At 41.9% G+C, this 22,844-nt stretch overlaps 1 protein-coding gene across 2 annotated transcripts in view; it reads right to left on the minus strand.

Annotated features, from left to right (window-relative positions):
• Nucleotides 1-909: 909 nt before the first annotated feature.
• The window catches only part of YPEL2 (yippee like 2), a 56,858-nt gene continuing 34,923 nt past the window's right edge, over nucleotides 910-22,844 (minus strand). For both annotated transcript variants that reach the window (XM_023520383.1, XM_011375058.2), the window contains 3 exons: nucleotides 10,646-10,689; nucleotides 9,535-9,643; nucleotides 910-5,671 (listed from right to left, as the gene is read on the minus strand). In XM_023520383.1, coding sequence (XP_023376151.1) covers nucleotides 5,582-5,671; nucleotides 9,535-9,643; nucleotides 10,646-10,689 — 243 coding nt within the window. In that variant the 3' untranslated portion in view covers nucleotides 910-5,581. The remainder of the gene's footprint in view (nucleotides 5,672-9,534; nucleotides 9,644-10,645; nucleotides 10,690-22,844) is intronic.

The raw sequence follows: 22,844 nt of genomic DNA on the forward strand, positions 1-22,844 counted from the left end.
GCCCAGATGGGTAGGTGAAAATTCACGTGAAGTAGAGAAAGGATTTCCTCTTTTATTGGGAATAGGCTTTTACAATATTATCACCCGTATAAAAACACACAAACACATACACACACTTGTGCGGTTTTATTATTTTCTTTCTTTGTATTTAGGCTGCCAGTGCAAGACAGGAACTCATAAGTTTTGGAGGCAAGCTTTGGAAAAAGTACTTTAAAATATAGTACAAGTTGATGATGTCTAGGCAAAAATGTTTAGCCTGTTAAATGAAGGCACCAGAAAATAAAACTGTGCTTACAACTTATGGCTATGCAAGATTGTGTGTGTGTGTGTGGGCGAGTCCGCAGGAAAGGGACTCGGAAAACAAAAACATTTGATTGATTAAGATGGTTGAACTGCCTCACCTCATGCCTGGAATCTAATAGGCGTTTAATAAACATTTGTTCGATGAGTGAAAAGACTTGATTTTCCATAAATTATAATTGTGAATATTTATCTCCCTCTGTTAGGCAATTATTCAGAGATAATGCTGCCTCTTTTTAACATAATTTCGTTGTTTTACTTTTTTCCCTCTCATCTAATGCATTCCTATCTCCACCAAAGAAATAGGTATAAACAGAAAAGCTTGTGGAGTCTAAAAATACAGGGTTTAATAGACAGAAATGATAAAGGTCACTCATGCATTTCTGATACCTAAAGCCAGAAGAAGCACATTTGTAGATAAGTAGACGACTTGATTTTTTATTCATTAATTGGCCAACTGTCTTGGGAAAAATAAGCCCTTGGGGTCTCAGTTGAGAGATCTGTGAAGGGGGTTAGACAGGTGACCTCCTGCAGGCCTTTCTGTTACTTTACATGTTAAATGTCATCATAAAACTTGCTAAGTCAATTAAGACAGATGAGCCCTCCAAAGAATATTTGAAAACTTTATTTTCTCAAATAAGCACCAACACAGATCAGAAATATGACAGAAACAATGCACTTTTCTCTAATACTGAGTCACTATGTACAAATACAGGGAAAGGTGAAGACAAATTATTTGAAAATAATTCTTTGTAATTGAAGCAAAGTGACCTGAAAAATGCGAACAACAAAAAGATAAACCAAAGAAAGAAAGTAACAAAACCCAAACCCAACAAATACAGTCTGTAAACACAAACATAACTTCTGTATTGAAAGATGGTCTCTGCAGCTTGGAGAAGGGAACCAACTCTCAGCTTTGCCAGAATGTTACACGAAAACATATGGGCAGGTAGAATTTGGTAAAACGAGAATAGCTTGTTTCTTCTTGGCTTTACCTTTCACTGCTGGCAGATTTGACTGTACTTAATTTTAAAAATCAAACATTTCTTTCCTCTACCTAGAACACTAGCATTTTTTCTCATTTGAGGCAGACTCTTTTTTAAAATATGTTAAGTTGATCGTGTTCAAGATTTGATTTCTCAGCCTCTTACTGAAACTGAGGCAATACCTCCTTTAAAAAAAAGCTGTTTACCAACAAAGTACATATATTATTTTATTAATGTTCTTTCAACCCAAACCGGTCAATGTTTAACATGATGTGGCTCCTTACAACAACTGGAGCCTTGGGATATGTGACAAACACACATCTCAGAAACACCGATTTAACTCCGCTCGATCGTCACAAACAATAGATTTTCTTTACAGTCTGTAAAAGTTGAGCACACGAAGAAAGAAAAAGGAACAAACCGGCAACAGTTCCATGCTCGGGAAAACAAAATCCTCGTGGTTTGTGCTGTTGGTCCACTCAGAAACAAAACCGCCACTAGAGAAAAAGTGAAGAAAAACCTATGTGCCCAAGGTGTAAACTGTAGGTATAGTGTCCCCAACAAAAAAGAAAACAGGAGGCACAATCCAAAGTGCTTTTTACACACACACACACACACACACACACACACACACGCACACGCACACGCACGCACACACTCCAATTTGCTGAAAATTCTTCCAACAAGAGCAATCACTCTAGGTTGTTACTAAATTTATTTGATTTTATTTATTCTTTTCTAGCCGATACTTGTGCAAGAAAATTTCAATTCTCAACCTGGTAATGTACTATTTCAGAGTCTGTTCTACTGGGGAAAAAATACAAAGAAGCATTTATTACCTCCATCCAGACTAAAGGGATGAGATCTTTTTTAAAAAAAGAGTACATTGGTGATCACTGTTTCCCTTAAAATATACTTCAAGAAATGCAGAGGAAACCATAGAATTTAAAAATGAAAATAAAAAGTGCTCTCAGGGGATCTGAGAAAACAGCACCAAATATATTATTTAAAAAATTAAATATTATTTACAAAAGTATATTTCACAAGCAACTGTTTCTTTTATATACATCCACTTGAAAATCTTTTTATAAAGGGGACACCTCTTTTTCATACACTGATCCACCAGTAAAGATTTACTTTACCCTATTTCCATGATCTTACTGTCATAGGAGTTGGGGCAGCATTCAAGTCAGGCCCAGCTGACAATCTATGAGCATCAATTTTGGCTGTATTTGATTCATGTCAAATCAGCCCATCAGCAGCCTGAGACTAAAACCAAGGGTGGGATAGGGGGTGGGGTGTATTCCAGAGCCATCGAGGCCTTATGACTGGGGTGGCACGGGGGAGATGGAACTAGAGAGTCTGCAGCTGGATTTCAGTTGACAATGAAGGCAGCTGCTGGCTGAGGTATCGAACTCCATGCCTTTCCCTTTCTCACTTCCCCCTTTCCTTTCTCCTACTCCCTGCACCCCACCCCAAGTTTTACATCGAACTCCAATTCCCTGAACCTACCAAGGGTAAATGGATGAGGTCTTTGGTTATGCTCTGAGTCAATAATTTGGTGAGGAAATTAAAGAATGAACTGACTGAGGCCATGAGTTGATGGGTCTCCATCGCTCAGCTGAAGTCTCTCCAATACTACTAGACGTTAGACAGACAAGCCATTTATGGAGCTAAAGTTATATATAAGGAGCACTTTTGGTTTCATTGACACAAATGGAAAGCCTAATGAGTTGGGTTTTTATTTTCCCATAGTTATGGAAAAACCAACATTTTATATTCAGATCTCTCGTACCAAGTATGGCACCGTGCACCCACTGGATGCTCAATGGATAGTAACTGAAAAAAAAAAAAAAAAACAAAAAACCAGGGTCTCATAGGAGCCCGCTCTGATCCATGCAACAGTCAGAGGCCTCGCCCCCAAGGAAGAGCAGTGACACATTGGTCTCCTCTGCCCATTGACAATTTTAGGGCACCCCATGTCTGGTTTCTATGTCGCCACGTTTCATTTTTAGCTTTGAAGACAAAACACCTACCCGTGTTTGACCCCCATTTTCTTTTTATGGGAAGGAGTATCAATAGCCGGGATATTCCCTGAGCAAAGGGGTAATCAAAATCCATAAATGAAAGCCACTACGTTCAGTGGGGACAGAGAGGAGAATCTATAATTTCTGTGCTGGCGAGCCAGCTTAGGAATGTGAAAGTTGAAACGTTTTTTATTGAGCTCTTGGGCCTGGGAATGCCTGGGAGGCAGAGCAACTGTTTCTCTGGGAGCAGAAATCAAAAGCTTTTTCCGAACCTCGGTCTGCTTTTTAGTAATGTGGGGAGAACAGCTTAATCTCTGAAGCCCCAGAAGATGTGAGCGAGAAACCATGGGGCACAAAATTCAATTTCTAAGAAGCCTTTTGCCTTACAGAGGCAGTCTCCTGCTGAACCTGGAGCTGCCCTGCTTCCTGTCAGTCCTGCTGCCCACCACCCCCGGACAGGGCCATGCCCCCTCTCAGGTACGCCCTCTGCAATCAGCACAGACACAAAAGGGTGTTTCCACATGAACTCTTTTCCCTGTGGGAATCTGATTCAGTTCTGGAAATGTCCTGGCTTGGCTGCCTGAATCTTAATTTAACAGATTCTTGTCTCCAAGAACTCGCTCTTTTGGGACTTTTAAGGTGATTATTCCTATCGGATCAGCCTACTTGGAGAATGAAATACTGAGAATTAGCTAACCTAACCTACACATATCCGAACAATAATATTTTCAGTCTAAGCAGTGAAATTAACTCAGTTAAATGAGTTTCGGTCATGCACCACATACTGGCTGAATTGCTGTAGAACAGACTTCACAGTGTTGATTAAATGTAACAAACTCCTCTCTCTCATGAGCCTTACAGGGATTTGTTCTCCACTTCCCTCTAATAAAATGACCTTTGGATGGGGAGTTGGGGACTGGGGGCTAATATCAGAATTTGTAACTTGACATTTGACATCAACTCTACGCCCTCCCCACTCTGACAGTTTTTTTGTCTCCACACAAAACATTCAAGTCCAAGGAGAACAGCCAGGGGCATGAGGAATCTACCAGCCAGGCTATCACTAAGCTCAAAGCCTTGGGACTCTGTTTTCCACAATCTATTATGATAGAAATGGAGAAAAACACCCAAAACTCTATGTACAAAGAACTGTTGATCTCACTGAAGCTACTGCACATGGAAGAGGAAAGATGCACCTAACCTGTAATGGTTCAAACCTGAACTACTCCCAGCACTGCCCCATCCCCCAGCCCTTCCTTGCTACAATGCTCCTCTCTTATTAAGGGGTCAGGGGAAAAGGTCAGACAGTCAGAAATGCTAAGTGTTTCTACTTTTCTTTTTTCCTGGCCCAATATCTGAGCCATTTCTGCAGAAGCTCCCAAACTGTAGCCCCCTTTGTTCCCTGTTCTCCTCGATTACTGACTTTACTTGGTTCCTGGTCAAAGCCTATGGGGTATTTGGATCTTGCACCCATCGCAAGTGGTACCCTCTCCCTTCACCTACGGTGGCTGAAGAGGCAGAGGATTACGCAGAGGAGCAGTGAGAGATCAGTCATCAAAACCCATCTGGGCTTTTCCCCAAGTCACTCACTGCTACCAAGATACCTCCCAACTCGGCCCAGGAAGACCAGGCCACTGCCCTGCCAGCTAGAATTAGGGCCACTTCTTGTGCTCACATGCTAACCTGGCACATCTGGTGTCAGGAACAGAAGCTTCTGATCAGAGAGAATACAGTCATGAGGTATTTTTTTTTTTTTCTCTTTGTCCTTTTAGACAAGTCGGTTATTTCAAGCCTAAGTTACTAGGTCTCCAGGAGCAGCACAATTTTGTTCCTACCTCTACAAGTCCCCTGCCCACCCCCGGAACTGTCAAGGTTCCCCCTTTCCCCTCTTCCTCACACCCCCGTGCTGTGCCACTGCTCTCCTGACAACAGGCCATCAGGCAGCTCTCGCACAGGCCCTCGGGCCCTGGTCAAGGTGGGCTGCCGCCACGCGGTCACACATCTGTTCCTTTTGTTGTTTTGTTTTCAGCCAACACTAGAACAGAGAGAAGCCAGGATCAACTCACAAACAGATACAAAGCAAAGAGACAGAGAGACAGTGATTTAGAGGCCGGTCACCAGAAAGACGGCGTCAGGGTGGGAGAATGCCCCAGATGGCAAGGCCCCTTAATGGATGGAACCAAGTGTTCAGTCACTCTCTCACGCTTGGGCAGAATGTTCAGTTGGATGGCATTCACGTGGACACTGGGTTGGGTGGATGTGCTCCGATCAGTCCCATCCATTGTCCTTGATCATGTGTGCTAGCTCGATGATGTATTTTCCTTCTTTATATTTCTGGCTGCTTTCAAAGGCATGTTCCTAGGAAACATAAAGAGAAGAGAGAAGATACTGGATGGCCAAAGACAAGCAGGTGACTTTTGTAACACAGGAGCAAAGCTGGGGCCGATGACAGACAGCACTGGGACCACTTAAGTTTTGTCCCAGCTTGACCCAGACGCATTGAGAGAATTCCCACCATCAAGCATGCTATGTCCCTTTCCATTAATTATAGCACTGAGGCAACACCAGGACTTTCTCCATATTTTGAATTGAATTTAAGTATTTTGAACTTAAATATTCTAAGTATTTTCTCAATCTTTACAGTGGAATTTCTTTAGGATCGTTGCTCATTCAAGTCTTTGCCTAAATGTCATCATCTCAAGAAGGTCTTTCCCAACGACTCCACTTAAAACCACAACTTCCACTGTAGCAATCCCTCTCCCCTTTCCTTGCTTAATCTTCACAGCACTTACCACTTTCAAACATACAGTATAACTTGCATATCTATTTTGTGTTGTGCCTCCTACTACTACAATATAAACTTCACAGAAGGCAGAGATTTTCGTTTGGCTTGTTCACCGCTGGATCCCTAGTGTCTAGAAGACTGCTTGGCACATAAAAGGTCTGCAATAATTAACTGCTGAATGAATGAATGCATATGCATATCTTTTGTCTTAAGGGAACTTGGTTTCTGATGCTACCCAGAAATCTGCTCTATGGACGTAACCATAAAGTTTGTGTGTCATCATTTTAAACTGTACTTCGTTAAGCTTAGAGAAAAGACACTCAGAGAGAGAAACAAAGTATTGTGAGGCCAAACAGGTCTTCTTTTCATTTCTTATCTTGTAGTTTCTATGTCAGATGTGTTAAGTCTGTTTTTCCTTCACTGCCTTTCTCTAGGGAGACAGGAGCTATATTAACTCCAGGCTGAAGAATCTGTCAGCCCTCAAGGCCCACCCAGCTGCAGGGCCTCCAGAGGGAAAGCTCAAAACAAAGCACCTGGCAGGTTACCATCCTAAACCTGCAGCACTGTGGACTTTCCCAGCTTATATAGAAGCCCCAGAGAAAGATGTCCTAAATAGGTGTAGGATCAAAGGGCTATTTTATTTGCAGACAGAGATACATAAAAACATCTCGGTGTATCACCAGTGCCATGAGATGGCTAAGCGCGAAGTACAGAAGCAGTGGACATCAGCCCTTCCTCCCGAGTCCCCATATCAGTAAGTGACTAAATCCTCCTGCCGATAGGTTATGGGGCAGCGTTTATAGGAACTGTATCTTCTGTTCTAGAGCTCAAGGGCTTTGGGTTTCAGAACAAGAGTTCATACTTGAGTCTCTTCTTGAGAGAGGAAACATTCCACATATGGGGAAGGGAGGGGCACTGAGGGAGAACGTGCAAACACACCACACACATACAAGAGCTGTGGGCTCAGCAATAATTTCCCTGACACTTCATTATTCTCCAGCTCTGTGTGTGTGTGTGAGTGTGTGTGTGTGTGTGTGTGTGTGTGTGTGTGTGAGAGAGAGAGAGAGAGAGAGAGAGAGAGAGAGAGAGGAAGGGAGGGAGGGAAAGAGGGAAGGAGGGAAGGAGAGAGGTGTACATAGCAAAGAATGTGGTTCAGGAAAAAGACCTACTGTTGCACAGTAGTGTGTTCAGGGTAGAAGAGAGGAAAAAAAACAAAACTAGTAAAGTTAGAGTGCATCTCTATTAAACAAACATGCAAACAAAAAACAAAAGCAAAACAAGTCAACAGCCCCCAAGCCATAGGAAATTTGCAAAATGTTACAACTGCACTCCAATGGACAGAGTACTACATCTGGAGCCTACGACACCCCAGACTGAACCCCATTTCTGCTTCCTAGTCCCAGAGGCATCACTTAACCATTTACAATTTACAAAATTAAAAACTTTCTTTTCGCAAAATTGGGATAATTATAAATTCTTCACAGGATTATTATGAAGGTCTGAAGAAATAATGGAATGAAAGATTGGAGCACTGGGCCTGGCACAGAAGAGGTGTTCAAAGATAAATATTTTGGGGAAACAGATGTTCTCTGTTGTCCTGTGAATATCATTATATGTTAATATGTTAAAACTGTTCTGTTTACCTGTGGCTTTGCCCCCTGGTGTCATGACTGTGAACACCCAAGGGTAAGGACTAGCTCTCTTCACCTTTGGATGTGACACAAAGGCTTTTAATAAAGCTTGTCAAAAGAGTAAATCATTTTACCTGAAGTCAAGAACAAACGCAACTAATTCAGATTTATCTCCTGCCTATAATTCAGCACATGCTCAAAGGAATAAGATAACCAAGAGGCTGGGAAATAGAGAAAAGGCAGAACATTTCTGGATCATCAAACCAGAATTATGGCCACAGATCACCCAGAGGCGGCCAGTGGCCATACCGAGGGGGCAGAATGGCCAAGATCGGTTTTTCCCACAGGGAACAGCCAAAGCAAACATAGGGAGCTCTGGCTAAACCATCTTGGCATCATGAAACACAATGTCTAGGTTTTCTTTCTAGTCCTGAACATTCAAGGGCAACGTAGAAGATGGACTGTAAAGGCTGTGCTGCTCCGTTGCAAACTCCACCTGCAGCGGTTTTTAAGACCTGCACATTTTTGAACTTTATTTAAATGAAAGCATACTTTTATGCCTGGCTTCCATTGCTCAACATCTTTTTTTTAAATAGACTTCATATTTTTAGAGCAGTTTTAGGTTCATGGCAAAAAGGAGCAGAAGGCACAGAGATTTCCCCTGTACTCCCTGCTCCCACACAGATAACCTCCCCCACTATCAAAACCTTACAGAGTGGTACATGAGTTAAAATCAACAAACCGACATTGGCACAGCATTATCACTATGCCACCAGTTTTGACCACTCTTATAGGATCCTTCTGAAGCTAACTAATTCGGGGCATGCGAGCCAGCCCCACACTGACCCGAGGCAACCGACAGGACAGGTAATTTGAGGCATTTTACATGGAACACATTGCCCTCCCAGAGACAGAAAGATTCATTTTTCAGTATCCCCACAATGACCGAGAGGGCAGAGAAAAGCACTGTGAAAAGATCTGCCAATAATAATAACGGCAACAACAATAGTACAAGTTTATTTTCACCGAACATGTATACCTCCTCCCACCCTGGCAAAGGACTGCTCACTCTCCGAGGTACCAAAAAGATGTGAAAAACATTTGTTTAGTTAAAGAATGAATGTCCAGCTGGGAAAGTCCAGCCATGACTATATCCAACAGTGAACCATACAAGGAGAGTGGCCATATAGGCAGAGCCACTGAATTACTTATTAATCATGTTTGGTGATGCATAGCATAGTGCCCAGGATACTATGGGGGCATTTATTGGAGCATTAAAGCATGGGCTCTGTAATCAGGCCACACTACCTGGACTCCTGTACTGGTTTGGCTATGTAATGGCTAGGTGACGGTGCACACACTATTAGCCTCCCTAAGCCTCAGTTTCCTCATAAAATAGGGATTAAAATATGACTATGCTCTAGGGATGCTGTGGAGACTAAATAAAATAATGCATGCCTGAAATATAGTAAGCTGTCAGGAAATGCTACGTTAATATCATTTATTAAATTAAAAAGTAAAGGGGTGTGTGTGTGTGTGTGTGTGTGTGTGTGTGTGTCTGTCTGTCTGTCTGTCTGTCTCAGGGCCAGGTGTGAAGGAATGAGTAGGAAGAGGGGACTATCAGGGAAAAGGGAAGAATGAGTGTGGCAAAAAGGAGTGTGCTAGGAACTGCTCTTTGAGCTCAGTTTCCTGTCCTGGCCTAAGACAATCCCACAAGGCCAAAGAAAGCTTCCTTCTAATGTGAGGCTCTCAGGGACCCCCTTCATGGCCCCCTCTCCACCAATGTGAGACTCCTCAGTACTTACATATTTCCAGCCCAGGGTGGTTTTGCAGTTCTCGCAGTAAATGTCTGCGACTGCATGCAGTCCTGTTAGCAACACTCGCTCTTCTGCAGGCCCGCAGCCCACGTTAACTCTAAGCCAAGGGACAGAAAGAGAGAGAGCGAGGGTCGTTAGTCACATGCTTATCAAGCTGAGCCTCTAGCAAAAAATTAACCGAACATGGCTGCCTCAAGGGAAGCCAACACCGACAAGGACATCGTCTATAACTGAAATCAATAACAACTCCCAAAAGGTGGAAAATCTTTGTTGAAGTGAATTTTCAGTCTGCAAGTTCTGATTCAATGGGTCTACTAAAAAGGTCTTTATGGTTGAGATTTTGCTTAGAATTTTTCTAATAAATGCTTTTAATCTTGTGATTTAAGGGGACAAACTGACAACCACATTGTGAAGTCCCTAGCCATGAGCACAGGTTTTCAGAGCTTACTGAGGACTGAATGCAGCCAGATGTCAAACACGATGGCTCAGCCTTGTCCCGATCACAAGGATGAGTGAGCCCTGGGTATCAAGTGTACTATGCTCCTCTCCACAGAGCACACATTATCTCAAGCTGAACACACTAGATTTCCATTTTCACAGCCCATCGGGCTTGTGTGAGCTTTACCTTCCTTTCTCAGGTCAGAGGCTATAAATGATGTGCCCAGTTAACAACTGAGGGCTGGGACAGACTGTGTATCTGCAGAAGAGGATGAAGACTCTTCCCTAACTGGGCCTTCCCTCCAGCCTTAGGTCTTTCAGCAGATGTTGGTGTCTTCTGTTCACCCCCTTTCTCTTCCCTAATGACATATCTCAGACCTGGTTATAAGACCTCATCCTGAGGCTCTCTCAGAAGCACTTCAGCTTCTTCCCTATGAGACCACACACAGCCCTGTGATATATCTACTGGGGGTAGAGAATATATTATTTATAGCCAAATATGCTGCCAAAGAAAAATAACTGTGGAGAGTAACACTACACAGGTTTTTTACTGTGGCGGAGAGGGTAGGGTCCATTGTTTAATTATCATTGAGTGTTGCTTTCCTCCCCCACCCCTGAAAATTTTCACCAAACACTGGATGTACTATTCAGAGACACTCACACTGAGTTAAAGAGGTATGCTCGTCCTTGACTTCCTTGGAACGACTGAAATGCAAGAAAACAAATCAATAGTTAGATGTCCATTTCATCCACCCATTCGGAAGACCAGCCCCAAATCACAGCAATCATGACCTTCTAGGATTGACACAGCAAAAAGGGAGCAGTGAGCCAGTTAACGGTCCAGCTGGCAGATGGCATGGCAGGAGGAGGAGAAAGCAGAATAAACAGAGCTACAGCGCGTGGGCCAGTTTTCACCAGTCCAGGTGAGAAGATAGAAAAACCTAAACTCTGCAATATCATTAAAAACTTCTTCGCTCCTCACATCGTCTGATATAATGAATCCACCTGATATAACTAATCCCTAATTGGTCTTTCCTAGACCCACTTCATTTCAGCCATTCACACTGGCCACAGCTTTCCTCAGGTTGGCTAGGAAACCAGTGCCAGCACCTTTGCTCGCCCCCTCAGTCCAACCCTGCAGAAGACAGCAGAGAATCCCCGAGATAGGATTAAACCACCTAGCAGAGCTTCTCACTTGTCTTCCCTTCTTGTAGATCCTAACTGCCAGACAGTTACAATCCTCCAAAGCGGGAGCTCTCTTTTTGAGGCGTAAACAACTTGAACTCTAGATCACAGGAATGCTAATTATGCAACAATCCCATTTTAAACTTCAAGCTTAAATATGAGCTTCCTTCTTCCAGCTGAAAGATGGCAGGGAACAGGAGAAACAGGAGCCAGCACTTGCCATGTAATTTGGCGTCTACTTCCACTAACTCAGGCCCTATCCGTGTCTCTCTCCTCTGGTTACACTGAAATGTCTGGCTGACATGAGCCAGCCGTGTTCTGCATTGCTGCCTGCATTTTTAATGTTGTCTGACAGTTGTGCCCTGAATTAAACATCCTAGTCTTCTCTGAAAACCACTCAAAAAACAAAACAAATAAAGGGTTCTCCCATGGCCTTTTATTCAGTGGCTGGGGAAATCTGAGGGTGACTGTTTAACAGATGACCAGAGGGTAGGAGAGAACCAGACAGGACACAGATCACTGAACATGAGACAGTCATTGTCAGAAGCACTGGACTTTTAGGGATCAGTGCCACTAGGCAGAGAGAAAGGCAAAATTCCTGAATTGCAGAAAAACTGCCTTTGGGGTAGCTGGATTGTTGGTTGCCTCCAACACACAAATGCACCAGGAGCCTTTGCTCCCAGGTGTAGCTCCAGATGTTCCTCAGCTGCTGCTCAATCCTAAACCAGCTCTCTTTTCCTTTGGGTTTTGAAGCATCCCTGAGGTGCTCCCAGACTAGAATTGAGCATAAATATGAGTGTCACAGCCTCAAAAATTGGGACCTGAAGTCCATGCCAGATGTTTAGATAAGGCATTGTCCCAGAGACACAGAGTATAGCTTTGACCAATCTGACAGCTCCACTTTGGAGCACAAAGACACCCAAGCACTGCCATGGTAGCAAAAGCTTCCCCATCTGGCCCCACCAACCTCTGCACTCTCTTCTCTTGCTACTTTCCCACTGTGCCCTTTGTTTCAGTTGGGCCAAACTACATGCAGTTCCTGGAACTTGCATTTCACCAGCTTTGCCCACTATGTTCCCTCAGATAGGGAGGCTCTTTCACCTGACCAATCCTAAGTCTCGACCTGGCTTCCTCTCCTTCGTCAGGCTTTCCCCGACTTCTCCAGGAAGAGGCACCGACTGGCACCTGGGTCCTGGACTCCTCTTGTTCCCAGTCTGTTCATTCTTTATTTGATTTTAAGAAGGAATTTGGACCAGTTGACTTCTAAGTCCAGCTCCAAAATTATATCCTCTTATGATTCCACGGCCCTATCTTATGAATAATTGGGAGTGTCATCCTCTAAGAAACTTTTATCAAGACCCTTAAGTTCAGAGCTTAGAAGAAGGTGGCTCTGAAAAAACAAATTTCAGAAAAATGACAAAATGAATCAACTTAACTTCACCATTTGTGACAGGAAAAGTGTTATTTCTCAAACACTCACAGATCATCTCCTATCTGCTGGCACAACTGGGAATGCAGGGAGAGAGGCAGAATTGTAAGACTTTTCAAGGCAGTGGTATCCCCAGAAGGGACACAAAGACAATCCCCCAGGGTAGGGATCTTCCCTGTGCTCATCTATATCATGTGTGTACAAGGGGCTCTCATTGTGTGTGTGTGTGTGTGTGTGTGTGTGTGTGTGTGTACCATTGTTTTTGTGATATGGGATGTCAATAATGAGACTGATCTTATAAAAAACAGGGTCTTTAAACCGTAGGGTCCTTGCAATTTTTTTGTAACAGGATAATGTACCACAAAGATGTTCATTTACATCAAAGTACTTAAAGATGTAAAGATAACTATATGTTTTCTTTGGCAAAAAGATGAGCATTCCAAACTAGCTGGCTTTTGTGGTAAAAGTAGCCAACGGTAGTAGGCTACTTTGCAATATTTTCCAAAAATAAACACACTAAATCTGTCCCGTCAAAGTAAAGGGACATGAAAATATAACTCTTTTCAAAAGAAAGGTGTACTATAAAGAGAACTGGGAATGAAAATATAACTCTTTTCAAAAGAAAGGTGTACTATAAAGAGAACTGGTATTTTTGCAGTATTTTAATTTTATGTGATCTTTGCAGTTTAAAATTGAGACACCTGTACAAAAATTCAAAATGGATGACATTTAGAAGAAAATGCAGAAGAAAACCTTTGTGACCTTATATTAGAAAAGATTTCTTAGATCCTATACCAGAAACATAATTTGTATTTAAAAAACTGCTAAATTGAACTTCAGGACTTGTATCTAGAATATATAAAGAACTCTCAAAACTCAACAATAAGAAAACAAAAAACGAAATTTTAAAATGGGCAAAAGATATGAACAGACTTCACCACAGATAAATAGATGGCAAAAAAAGACCCATGAAAAGATGCTCAACATCACTATTCGTTAGGGGAAATGCAAATTAAAAATACAATGAGATATTACCACACACCTATCAGAATGGTTTTTCTTTTTAACTGACAAAACCAGGTGCTGTCAAGTATGTATAGGGAACTCTCCTACATGACAATATGCCACAGCCACTTTGGATGAGTGTTTGGCAGTTTCATTTAGCCAAGTGAAATGAAAACAAAACACTTTGTTTACACAAAACCTGTATGACAATGTCTTTAGCAGCTTTATTCATAATTGTCCCAAACTGGAAACAACCTAAATGTCTCTCAATTGGTGAATGAATAAACAAATGGGTATATCCATATAATAGCACTCTGTAATAAAAAGGAACAAACTATTGCTATACATAACGACATGGATAAATCTGAATGGAATGTATTCAGCTAAGTAGATCAGTGCTTGCCAAAGGTTATGGGTAAGGGGAGAATTTTGACTATAAAGGGGTAAAAGGGCGATGGAACTGCTCTGTTATCTTGATTGTGGAGGTGGTTACAGGACTATGTATTTGTCAAAACTCATAGGACTGTATACCAAAGAGTGAATTTCACTGTGTAAAACTAAAAAATTTTTAAAAATCCAATAAAAAACTTAAAAATAAGCCATCTCTAAAATTTCCTGTATCTGAACTCCTATATTTATTCAATTAGGAAATGTAAACAGTTTCCTAATCTATTTAAAAGTATAGTGAATTTCACTGTGTAAAACTAAAAATAAATTTTTAAAAATCCAACAAAAAACTTAAAAATAAGCCATCTCTAAAATTTCCTGTATCTGTATACTGAACTCCTATATTTATTCAATTAGGAATTATAAACAGTTTCCTAATCTATTTAAAAGTATTCCAAACAAAGAGTTTCAGAGGGATTTGAAGGCTTGTTAAAAACCACTTCTCTGAAAATTTGCAAAGAGCAACTGCAAAGTTCAGCAAAAACCTGTGTGTACTTGGTGGATGGTTTGAAAATTGGGATCATGATTTTTTGTAAGCACAAAGATACTCATGTTCCCTTTGAATCTACCTTTCTTTGTAGAGAAGTTTTCAGTGAGGGAAACTGTTAAAATGAATTACTGAAATGCATTCTCCTAAGAACACACGTTTGAATTACTGGATCAGAAAGTGATAAGAAAGGGTTTTGTTTTGTTTTTTAAAGAGCACATTCAATGACATATACCTTCAATAAAATAAGATTAAAAACAAGTTTATAATTGTTTTATTTTTCTTCTATCCTTTAAAATTACATAATTAAAATTTCCTTATGTTTATAATATACATATTATATAGAAGCACACATATGCTATTTATAAGTATGTATGTATTAGGAGCACATGCTCAAACATTATACTCATAGGGCTGTGGATTTTTAAAGTTTGGAGGCCACTTATCTGAGGGTTCCAGGGCAGGGCCTAAGAGTACCTTTCCCTAGCCTGACATGGATTAGAATTCCTAGAAAGTGGAGGTAGGGGAGGACACATGGTAGAGAAAAGACATGCCAGCCAGGCCCAGAGGCACCTTGCAGGGCCACCACGTTTCCTCCAGGCCTGTTCTACGAGAGTGTGCTGGCAGAGGCCCACACACTCTTCAAAGAGAGCCGAACCTAGGCGAGGCTCTTAGTGGCAGTGTCCACACAGGTACCTCCTGAGAAACAGTGCCTATGAAATTATTTCCTCAGCCTGGCACTCAGAAGCAGCTAAATTTCCTGAGGCAGAATTCTGGGAACTCTTTCACCATGGCTTCCACAGTGGGGCCCTGCCAAGTCAATAGTTACGATGGAAAAAACAGCGAGCGAGAACAACAGGCATCTTGCAAATAGACACAGACAAGAATAGCCCCGGCTGGGCCACTGTATCCTGTGGGGCCCAGCCCAGCCCAGCCCAGCCCAGCCTGGCGCAACCAGGCATGCCTGGCACCCCCTTGAGCAAGGGTGGTACCAAAGGTGGGGAGACTGAAAGGAGGTTAAGGAAGCAATTAGAATGAAGCAAATAGAATCTCAGACCAGGAGATTCCAAACAGACTGTCAGACACATTTGTTTGCTGTCATTACTGCCAGGCAACAAGGCAACTCTTTTCCATGTTGTGTGTCAACCAAGGCTGGTGTTCAGGGCTCCAGGAAAGGATTTTCTTTTTTTTTTTTTTAATCACACAAAACTTTTCTTCTGTCCTTTAAAAGAAAGTAATCATTTCAGACCCAACCCTTCCAGCCAGCTCAAAGGAACGGAAAGGGTTTTGAGTTTCCTGTTTAGTAGCCAAAACCACTGATTTCTGGCCCCTTTGAAAGTCTGGAAGACAGCAATTCCTTTTAAAAGTACAAGGATGATTGAAAAATGAATACTTTTGGGGGGAGGTAGCAACAGAGCAAACATATGGGTTCCTTCTCCTTGGTGACAAACAGTTCTTCACCCTGGAGTCCTGTTCAGATGAAAAGACTCAGGTATGAAGTCCTCCTGCCACGAAGCAGAGCCTCTCCAACACAGGGCCCCTTCTCTCATGAGAAGATCAACTACCACTGTCAATGGAGCATGTGCCTCAGGAGGTGCATGGAGAGATGAGGGAAGCAGATGCCCACCTGCCTACCTACCTGTAATATCTGGGAGCTAGATGCGTATCTGCATATGGTAAGAGGACCTAGTCTTGGCACCAGAAATTCAGGATCAAATTCTGGTTTTACAACTTCAACTTATTAGCTACTTTCCCTTGGGAGAATTACTACTGGCCCTCTCTCAGCTTCCACATCTTTTACATCTGTAGATTGAAACCATGCCTGTATTTCATAGGATTGTTGAGAATAGTAAGTAAAACAAGGTAAATGAAGTGCTGAGTAAAAAGAAGGTCAATTCCTTATCTTTCCTCTTTGGCCTTTACAGGAGCCTGGAGAGGAGAGGTGAAAAGGCTGATTTTAATCTACTTGGTTCTTCGACATCCTTTTCTTTGGTGACTTTGTTCTCTCCTTTCTCTAGCATTATGACAAATGGCAAGTCTCCCACTCTTTGCAACTCAATGTCTCCATAAAAATGGAAGAATGAGACTGAAGCTTCTCATGAGGCTTTCCATTTATAATATTCTGTGAATCCTTTCAAGGACTTGGTGCTTGTTTTTCCAATCGACCATTCACAGATACAGGTTCAATAACATGAGTTTCAAAGAGGCAGACTGCCAGCTAAGTTACTAATTTGAGCAAGCCAATTAATTTCTCTAAGACTCAATTTCCTAATCTGTAAAATGGACACAATTAAACAGTATTCACACTCATACCAGATTTGTATACAAAATGAATGATAATGTATATACAACACCTCCTAACTTCAACGCATTATATAAATTTTATTTTTGTTACAATTTATTTTATTATGTAGCTATAAAAGAACTTATTATTACAAACATAAAGTTTAAGGTTTTTTTAAATTAAAATGTAACTCATATTACCTTATAAGTTACCCTTTTAAAGTATACGATTCAGTGGGAGCTCTCAGGATATTTCACAAGGTTGAACAACCATCACCACAATCTAATTCCAGAACATTTCACACCCGAAAAAGAAATTTCACATCATTATCAGTCACCTTCCATATCCCCAACCCTAAACCCCTGGCAACCACAAGTCTACTTCCTGTCTCTATGAATTTGCTCAAGGTACTATATATCAAGGGTCCCCAACTCCCAGGCCACAGACCTGTATTGGTCATGGTCTGTTAGGAACAGGCTGCACAGGAGGAGGTAAGTGAGCAAAGCTTCCTCTGTATTTGCAGCTGCTCCCCAGAGCTAGCATCACTGCCCCAGCTCCACCTCAGATCATCACGCTTTAGATTCTCATAGAACACTGGTCCCTATGAGAATCTAATGCCCGATGATCTGAGGTGGAGCTGAGGAGGTGATGCTAGCGCTGAGGAGCGGCTGCAAAAACATATGAAGCTTCCCTCTCTTGCCTGCTGCTCACCTCCTGCTGTACTACTGCCTGGCTCCTAATAGGACAGGACTGCGGCGCAGGGGTTGTGGACCCCTGCTACACAATATATCATCTCAGTGAAAAGGTAGCAGAAGTGTTAGGCAGAGAGATACAAAAAAAGGATGAATAAAACTCCTGCCCTTGGGATATGGGCTAAACACCACCTCCACCCAAAAAGAACTGACAGGCTAAGGAGAGTCAGGCCAGTCCTTTTTCTTTTCTCATTCTTTTCTCTATCCATAGTTAAAGCTGGTGGAGTTTCCTATTTATTTTAGGGTCAAAGTAAGCCACAGGCTCCATTCCTAAGAGCTGAAACCCAAGCAAAATAATACTGGATCCTGTTGGATTTCACCCTGAGGAAGGATATGGAGAAAGTGGAAAGGGTGATAATAAAGAACAACGAAAATTATGAAAAACTCCAGAATTAGAACCAAAGTTCAACTTTAAAAAGAAACTGTGGACACTTATCTAAGAGGAAAGAAGATTAAACAGGATTGCTTCCATCTTCTCTGCAATAAGAGCAAGAGGAAATGGACTCTGGTGGGAATAAGAGATGGGTTAATTACAAGGGAAGAATTTCCTGACTCTGTATGACTTCCACACTAAGACACACGTCACCAGGAAAAGACTAGAAAAAGACAATACTATCTGTATGTGTTTATGGGTTATGAAAAGCTTTCACATATTTGTCCAGAAACTTTGAATGGGGTAAAAACCCATCTGTGCTGCCTAGGGTCAGAAGTATGGCTTCCCGTAGCCCTCTTCCCCTGGCTTTGAGCTTTGGTAGGTCTCAATTCACCCTCACATTCCCGAAACAGATGGAGGGAGGGGCAGGGAAGGGACTGGTTCTAAAGGAGGAAATATCTGCTGTGCAGAGTCATAAAATTCCAAGGGCATGGAAGCTTACACTACAAGGAAATGAATGGCAAAAACAAAAGGTAGTGAGAAGTGTATGAGCCACATTTTATTGCTGAAATGGGGAGATTCCGGGATCTAAGTCATATAATGATCAGGCCTTTCAAATTCACCTTCCTGTTGACCTCCATGAAACAGACTGTTTTCAGAGATGGACCTAGAATCAAGAAATAGAATAGGGAAAGATCCTGCAAGGTCTGCTCCCTCATGGTTTCGTTCCTGCCTGCCGTTTAGTGGGAAAGATGCAGGCTTTGGAGCTAGGGACGCCTTGGATCCAGCCCTTACTAGCTGTGTAAACTTCTTTCTTTCTGAGCCTCACGGTCCCATCTATGAAAGAGAGGAACATAATGTCTGTTTCATAAAGCCCTATTCCAAAGGAATACTGTGAGGTTAACAAATGTGTGAACATAGAGCAGAGGATCCAGCTCATAAAAAGCATTTAATAAATGTTTGTTTCCTTCCACATCACCACGGGCTTTCAGCACTTAAAATGGGAGCTGCATGACTAATCTGGAAGGGCTCGGCCGTCTCACCGGAGCTTCCCCAGACTCTCTTCCAACTCCCCCTAAAGCTACAGACCTCCACAGCTCCTCCCCTGTACCTCTCCCAGCTATCCTAAGGGCCTCAGATGTGGCTTGGGACTGGCTTGGGACCGTGTGGTTGTTCTCTGCTAAACCAAGAGTAGATAGGGCTCTCTCTAGTCTATAGCAAACAGTCAGGACAGTTAGTGCCAACGTAAACATGGAGCTAGTGGGAAAACAGATGCTGCCAGCTCTCAACATCCTGCATTCCCCTCTTGCTCTACAACTGGGAAGGCATGGAGAACATGCCTTCTCCAGAAGGATAGAGAGCAGGAGATTCCCATAATCATCTAATCACCATCCTCTAGAGAAGAAAGCCCTACATGTCACCCTCACTAGGTCTGTTCGAGGAGACTGGTTTCTGAGTTAGAGAATAGAGATGGTGGAATAAGGATGTGATGGCAACCAGTTACTATTAGCAGGGCCCTTTGCAGTTCAATTCAAATATAAAACTAAAACTTAAAGGGGGCTGAAATAACAGAGCTCAAATTTCTCTTAAAACCATTAGGCCTTCGAAAACAATTCACTATGAGCTGCTGAAGTTAATAAGATAATACAAGTTAATATACCCAAGAAGAACAAATACCAATTTCTTAGATTTATGTTTCAATCTACACGACTGTTTCCAAAGCCGATTGGGCATTAGCAAATGAAAACGCCCTTACGCTACAAAGAATGTCTGTGAAGTCAGTGGGCAAAACCTACACTCTCAAGGTTAGCCTTCCCTGCAACCAACCAATCCAGGCAACAAGACCAGAAAAGGCATTCCTCCAAGACTGAAGCTATAGAAGGGATTGCTTTAAAAATGTTTTGTTGTTGTAGTCGTTGTTGTTTTTTACCAAGCAATCCCTACAGTGAAACTAGGGAGGGTTTATAGATGAGATTGAGGTGGCTCATTAAATTGGAAATTGTGAAATAACAACAGTAACAGCTCACGTTTATATGGTGCTTACTATAGGCCAGGCAGGATTCAAATTGTTTTACAAAAGCCAAGTCATTTAATCTTCTCAATAATCTGATGAGGCAGGTACAATCATCTTCCCCATTTTGCAAATGAGAAGAGTAAGACAGAGAGAGGTTGAGACATGTGTCCAAGGCCAACCAACCAATACATGACAGAGACCTAGGTAGTCTGGCTCCAAAGTGTAGGAGAGCAGGAAGATGGAATAACAAGTATGGTGTCTAAATGACTTCCTAAAAGAAAGGAGCCTAATAGAATTAAACTAATACTGACATACATTTAAGATGTCAGAATGCACAAAGTACTTTCACATACATTAATTGAATCAACCTCCAAAAAACAGAGATGGAAACTGAAGCCCAGGGCAGGACTTACCCAGTTTTACACAGCTTGTAAGTCAAGGTCAGACTTAATTAAACCTATGGCTTTTGACTCCAAGGCCCAAGATTTTTCTAGAGCGGGTTCACTTGGAAAATCTGTCTCTCTGATGAAGAAGGATAGATCAAGCCGTCAGAACGGATGAAAATCTCTTAGGTTATTCAACTTCTTCTACTACGATTCCATATTTATTTAGCAACTGCCTAAATCTAATTCTCTCGCTCAAGTGGGTTTACCTTCAAGGAAGATAATACACAGCTCGAGCTTTCAGGATTATCTGTTCCACAGTAAATTAATGAATTAGAATTCTGGTCTACCAATTAGCTTCCTGTGAGTCGTGTAAGAGTGAATCACTTCACCAGAGCTTGGTCACTCTTGAGTGAATGGATAAAATTAAATTTGTAAACCTACAAAGTTTAAGGCTGACTGAAGACCACCAAGGGATGTTCTCTGCATCCCAGCCTGAAAACAGCTTTCCCAGCTCATTACTGAATAAATGATTCTTATTTCACAACCCATGGGAAAAAAATAATTAAAAGCAAAGAAGACCCTTAAATACCTTCTTTCTTTGCCACCTGAACTTCAAGGCAAAGAAAGACTAAGCAAAGAATCCAGAAGAATAATGCTTGGAGAGTTTGTAGAAAGAGAAATACTTAACTAATCACAGGAATCTCATGCAGTAGAGTATAGTAGAGGATCTCAAAACAAAACAAAATATGCATATGACTTTATCTAGTTTTAATTTCATAGACCATTGGGATCTGAAGGAGACCCAAAGGCCAACCATTCACCTGATGCATGGCTCTTGTCCACATTTCTACCAAACCTCTGCTTAAATTCTTTCAGGGATAGGAAACTCACTATCTTCCAAGGAAGCCCAGTCCACTGCTAGTAGTTCTGAAAGTATCACAATTTCTTTTATGAGCGGAACGAACTCTGTCACCTGAGAACTAACTCTCTGAATCCTCCATCTTTACATCCTTTGGCACTAAATAACACTTCGGGTTATAGCTTTCATGCTGTTATCTTGCCCACATCAAGGTTTCCTCCTATACACTCAACTTTTCTCAGTTTAGTAACTTGGCATAATGAAAAAATTATGTAGTTGAATGAACTAGACCCAATTCCCAGTTTTGGTACGTTCTCTACTGTGTATTCTTGGATATGTTCACCTCTCTGTCTCAAGTTCCTCATCTGCCAAATGGGATAATAATGACCACTCACAGAAAGTAAAGTGCCTGACATAACAGGTCCTCAGTGAATGGGAGTACCCTTCCTTCTGCCAGTCCCTTCACATTTCCCACATGTCATGGTTTTACTGTCACCAAGTTTACCACTGTCCTCTAAACTTGATTTTTCCTTTAATAGTAAGTGTTCCCTAAACACTTTCAACACTTCCCTGCTAATCAAAGTAGAAGGCCTTACTTCAACAATCGGGCCTGAGGTTGCACATACAAACAAAAGTGGGTTGATTGACATATTCTCCCCTCTGGGGCTGTTGTCCAGCATTAAGCTCTCCTCCGGTGAGCATGTTAGCATGTACCTAATTTTAACCTCTGTATTTATATACCCTCTGGGACTGGGTTTAGGAGTTATGAAGGAAGAACCGACGTTACTTAAAAGGGTCATGGTGGTAAGGGTCATGGTAGCGCTTGAAAAGAAATCACAGCCAAAGAGCTCTTATGAAAGAGACGTGAGCATATAAAGATTTGAGCAAAGAGTACTTGCCAAAGCACAAAAGCTGGGCACTGGTGATTGTCAGTATTCACTCTAGAAACAGAGTATGACTGGGTCAGAACAACCAGCCTGCTACACTCTCAGCCCTGTGAGGCAAGGCTAGATCATCTGCCTCCAGCTAGCATGATGTCCTTGGGCAGATCCCTGATCCTCACAGCTGGGAGTTGCATCATCTGTGAAATGAGGGGGTTGAGTAAGGTCTTTGACAAGGGTGAACATTTTATTAGTCCATATTCTCAAGAGAGAATATGCCTTGCACATTAAACAAACATTTATGACTCAGAGTTAGACCTCTTCCCTTGTGTGTTTAAACTTCCTGTTTATCTGCATAAAAGGTCTTTTATACTCACCAGCTAATGTATCTACCTTATCTGATCATTTCTCCCTGAGACTCTCATTCTCAAGACACAGACAGTTAAAGCCCTTTCATATATTCTGGTGCTCAACCTTCTCCTCTGGCCAATGGGAAAGTCTCAGGCACATTGTGAAATAACAGACAAAAAAGTTTTCTGTCACACTAAAGTATCTATGATATTAACAGACTGGAGGGGTGGGTGGAATCCAAAATTCAGTAATAAGGGTATGGCTCAGAATCTTGTGATGTGGTCATGAAGAAGTAGTGTGCCTCCATAATTATAAATCAAGAAATGGTTAATGAGCAGCTGTGTCCCAGACTTTGCTGGGTATCATGGAAAATACAGCAAGTCAGCTCTGCCCTGGAGATGCTTACA

This window comes from Pteropus vampyrus, unplaced genomic scaffold (genome assembly GCF_000151845.1).
Source record: "Pteropus vampyrus isolate Shadow unplaced genomic scaffold, Pvam_2.0 Scaffold261, whole genome shotgun sequence".
Classification (NCBI taxonomy): Eukaryota; Metazoa; Chordata; class Mammalia; order Chiroptera; family Pteropodidae; genus Pteropus; species Pteropus vampyrus.